The 3,289-nt window shown below is 41.0% G+C and overlaps 1 protein-coding gene across 1 annotated transcript in view; it reads left to right on the plus strand.

Annotated features, from left to right (window-relative positions):
• The window catches only part of LOC126989622 (uncharacterized), a 30,922-nt gene extending 28,697 nt beyond the window's left edge, over nucleotides 1-2,225 (plus strand). Inside the window, exon 4 of the mRNA XM_050848229.1 lies at nucleotides 741-2,225. Within this exon, the coding sequence (XP_050704186.1) occupies nucleotides 741-1,243 (503 nt within the window). The 3' untranslated portion in view covers nucleotides 1,244-2,225. The remainder of the gene's footprint in view (nucleotides 1-740) is intronic.
• The last annotated feature ends 1,064 nt before the right edge of the window (nucleotides 2,226-3,289 follow it).

The raw sequence follows: 3,289 nt of genomic DNA on the forward strand, positions 1-3,289 counted from the left end.
TGTCCTTCCAGATGAGACCTCATGTGTTAATGCGTCTGTGATTGATGTTTCTTTGTTTTTTTTCTTTACATGGAATTCCAAAAGAGATTATGAGTTGCCGAACGTTCCATCAATCACAAGTTTTATATAATTATTAGAGTGTGTAGGAGAAGAGCGGTCCTTAACCCTGTATCCTTGTCCTTCCAGATGAGACCTCATGTGTTAGTGGGTCTGTGGTTGATGTTTCTTTGTTTTTTTTCTTTACATGGAATTACAAAAGAGATTCTGAGTTGCCGAACGTTCCATCAATCACAAGTTTTATATAATTATTAGAGTGTGTAGGAGAAGAGCGGTCCTTAATCCTGTATCCTTGTCCTTCCAGATGAGACCTCATGTGTTAGTGGGTCTGTGGTTGATGTTTCTTTGTTTTTTTTTCTTTACATGGAATTACAAAAGAGATTCTGAGTTGCCGAACGTTCCATCAATAACAAGTTTTATATAATTATTAGAGTGTGTAGGAGAAGAGCGGTCCTTAACTCTGTGTCCTTGTCAACGTTGCCAGATTGTCGTACTCTGCCTCTCATGTTTGCCGATTTCCAACCCCAAAATCTGCTTTCATCACCCAAATAACTGCTTTTATTCATGGTTATCGTTTAAATGGTTAATTGTTGGTGTTTCTTGGCAATAGTTATGGGCCAGAAACAGGTAAATGCGCGGCTCTGAGTACGATAATCTGACAACGGTGGTTCTTGTCCTTCCAGATGAGACCTACACCAAGGTGGCGCTGGAGACCCTGGAGGAGCTGGACTGGTGTCTGGACCAACTCGAGACGATCCAGACCCACCGCTCCGTCTCCGACATGGCGTCCTCCAAAGTGAGTACCCGTGGCCCGTTTTCTTTGTTCCTCCTCTTCGTTTTCCCGTTTTCTGTATATGTATTGCTCCTACAGGTATCTCGGGCGACTTATCCATGTGTATTACTTCGTTCACGTGTTCATATTTCTCCTTATCATCAAATTTTGTCTTTGGTACACGTTTTCTTTCTTTCTCCTCTTCGTTCTCCCGTTTTCTATATGTATTGCTCCTACAGGTATCTCGGGGCGACTTATTCATGTGTATTACTTCGTTCACGTGTTCATATATCTCCTTATCTTCAAATTTTGTCTGTAGTACACGTTTTCTTTCTTCTTCCACTTCGTTTTCCCGTTTTCCGTATATGTATTGCTCCAACAGGTATCTCATTAGCTTATCTCAGGACACGTTAGCCATAAATATTTCTCTTTTCACATACTGATATTTCTCCTCCTCGTCAGATTTAGTCTTCATACGAGTACACTTGCTCACGTTTTGTTTTGTTTTTTTGTTTTTTTTGTTTTGTTTTGTTTTGTTTTTCCTCCACTTCGTTTGCATTTTCTACATTTTCTCGTTAAAGCAGCTATTGAGGGACACGTTTTCCCCTGAAGGTTTATCATTGTACACATTCGTATTTCTCAAGCTCGTCGATTTTTTTTGTCCTCAAGTAAACATTCTACCTTATCTCCTCTTTTCGCTGTTTTCTCCTTATTCAAGTATTTAAGGACACGTTTTTCATGCATATTTCTCCTTTCTCACATTAAATATTTCTCCTTCTCGTCATTAATTCTTTTCCTGTACACATTCTACATTTATATTTCTCTTTTTCTGTATTTTTCTCGTTCATTCGCATAATTCCGGACACGTTCTCCATTTATATTTCTCCTTTTACACGGTTAAATTTCTCCTCTTCAACAGTTGTCTGCCTCCTACAGATATCTCATTCTATCTACCTTTACATTTCTCTTTTTCTGTATTTTTCTCGCTCATTCGCATAATTCCGGACACGTTCTCCATTTATATTTCTCCTTTGACACCGTTAGATTTCTCCTCTTCAACAGTTGTCTGCCTCCTACAGGTATCTCATTCTACCTTTACATTTCTCTTTTTCTGTATTTTTTTCGTTTACTCCCATAATTCAGGACACGTTCTCCATATATGTTTCTCCTTTGACACGGCTAGACTTCTCCTTCTCGTCAAAAATTATCTGCAAGTACATATTCTACTTTTATCTTTCTCCTTTTTTGTGGGTATCTGTATTGGGAGGGCGGACTCGTGTATTATTTTTTTATTATTTTTATTTTATTTTTCGTCACCGTCATCGTCGAGTGTCTGAAGTACGCTCTCGAGGTAGTAAATGCATTTTCTTTCGCGTCCAAGGGATTGAATCGGCTTACTCTGTAGTGTTAGAATTATTCACAGACAGGGTATTCTCTCTCTCTCTCTCTCTCTCTCTCTCTCTCTCTCTCTCTCTCTCTCTCTCTCTCTCTCTCTCTCTCTCTCTCTCTCTCTCTCTCTCTCTCTCTCTCTCTCTCTCTCTCTCTCTCTCTCTCTCTCTCTCTCTCTCTCTCTCTCTCTCTCTCTTTTTTAAGCCATGTAATCCAATGAAAAAAATTTTACTATTGCATAAATCAAACACACACACACACACACACACACACACACACACACACACACACACACTAAAGGGGAAACGAAACCGAAACACTGATAAAGGGAAGCGAACCAGCGCCACGCCCCCGAATCCAAAAGGGGAAGACCGATGCGCCGTAAAGGGAGATGGAAGGGAAGCTGCATCTCCACTTCAACACCCTAAATTAACGACCTTGAATACCTCGTGGCCCATCCCGCGTATATCCAATCTTTCTACGGGTATGTGCCGCCTACTCTTAAACACATATATAGAAGTTTGAAAGACGTTGACTATTCATCCTTCGTCGGTCTCTGTATAGATTCTTGTAGTTGTGAAAAGAGGAAGGGAGACTCTTTCTGTGCGTGTTCGTGTTGAAATGTGCTAAAAAATGCGTCTTAATTCGTTTGTTAAGTTTGTATTTGGGAATTTGACATGTTCCTCCTCCTCCTCCTCCTCCTCCTCCCTCGATCCCTGTGGCCTTTCGTGATTGTGGAAAGAAGAAATTACCGCTACGTTAGGTTATGTTTGGTTAGGTTCAGTTAGGTATAGACAGCATGCTTCCATCTCCAACCTCTTACCTGTGCACCTGGAGACCACTTAAAGGCCATAATTAGCGCCACACACCTACTGCAGACCATGACCTTAAGACCACCTGAAGACCTTGATAAGCACCACACTCTTATCCCGGGCTGACCTTGATTAGAATTTACCTGTACGCATCGAAGCCTTAATTGAAACCTCTTACCTGTTAACTATGCACCTGGAGACCACTTAAAGCCCATAATTAGCGCCACACACCTACTGCAGACCATGACCTTAAGACCAC

The sequence above is a fragment of the Eriocheir sinensis genome, unplaced genomic scaffold (assembly GCF_024679095.1).
Source record: "Eriocheir sinensis breed Jianghai 21 unplaced genomic scaffold, ASM2467909v1 Scaffold1246, whole genome shotgun sequence".
In the NCBI taxonomy this organism is placed as follows: Eukaryota; Metazoa; Arthropoda; class Malacostraca; order Decapoda; family Varunidae; genus Eriocheir; species Eriocheir sinensis.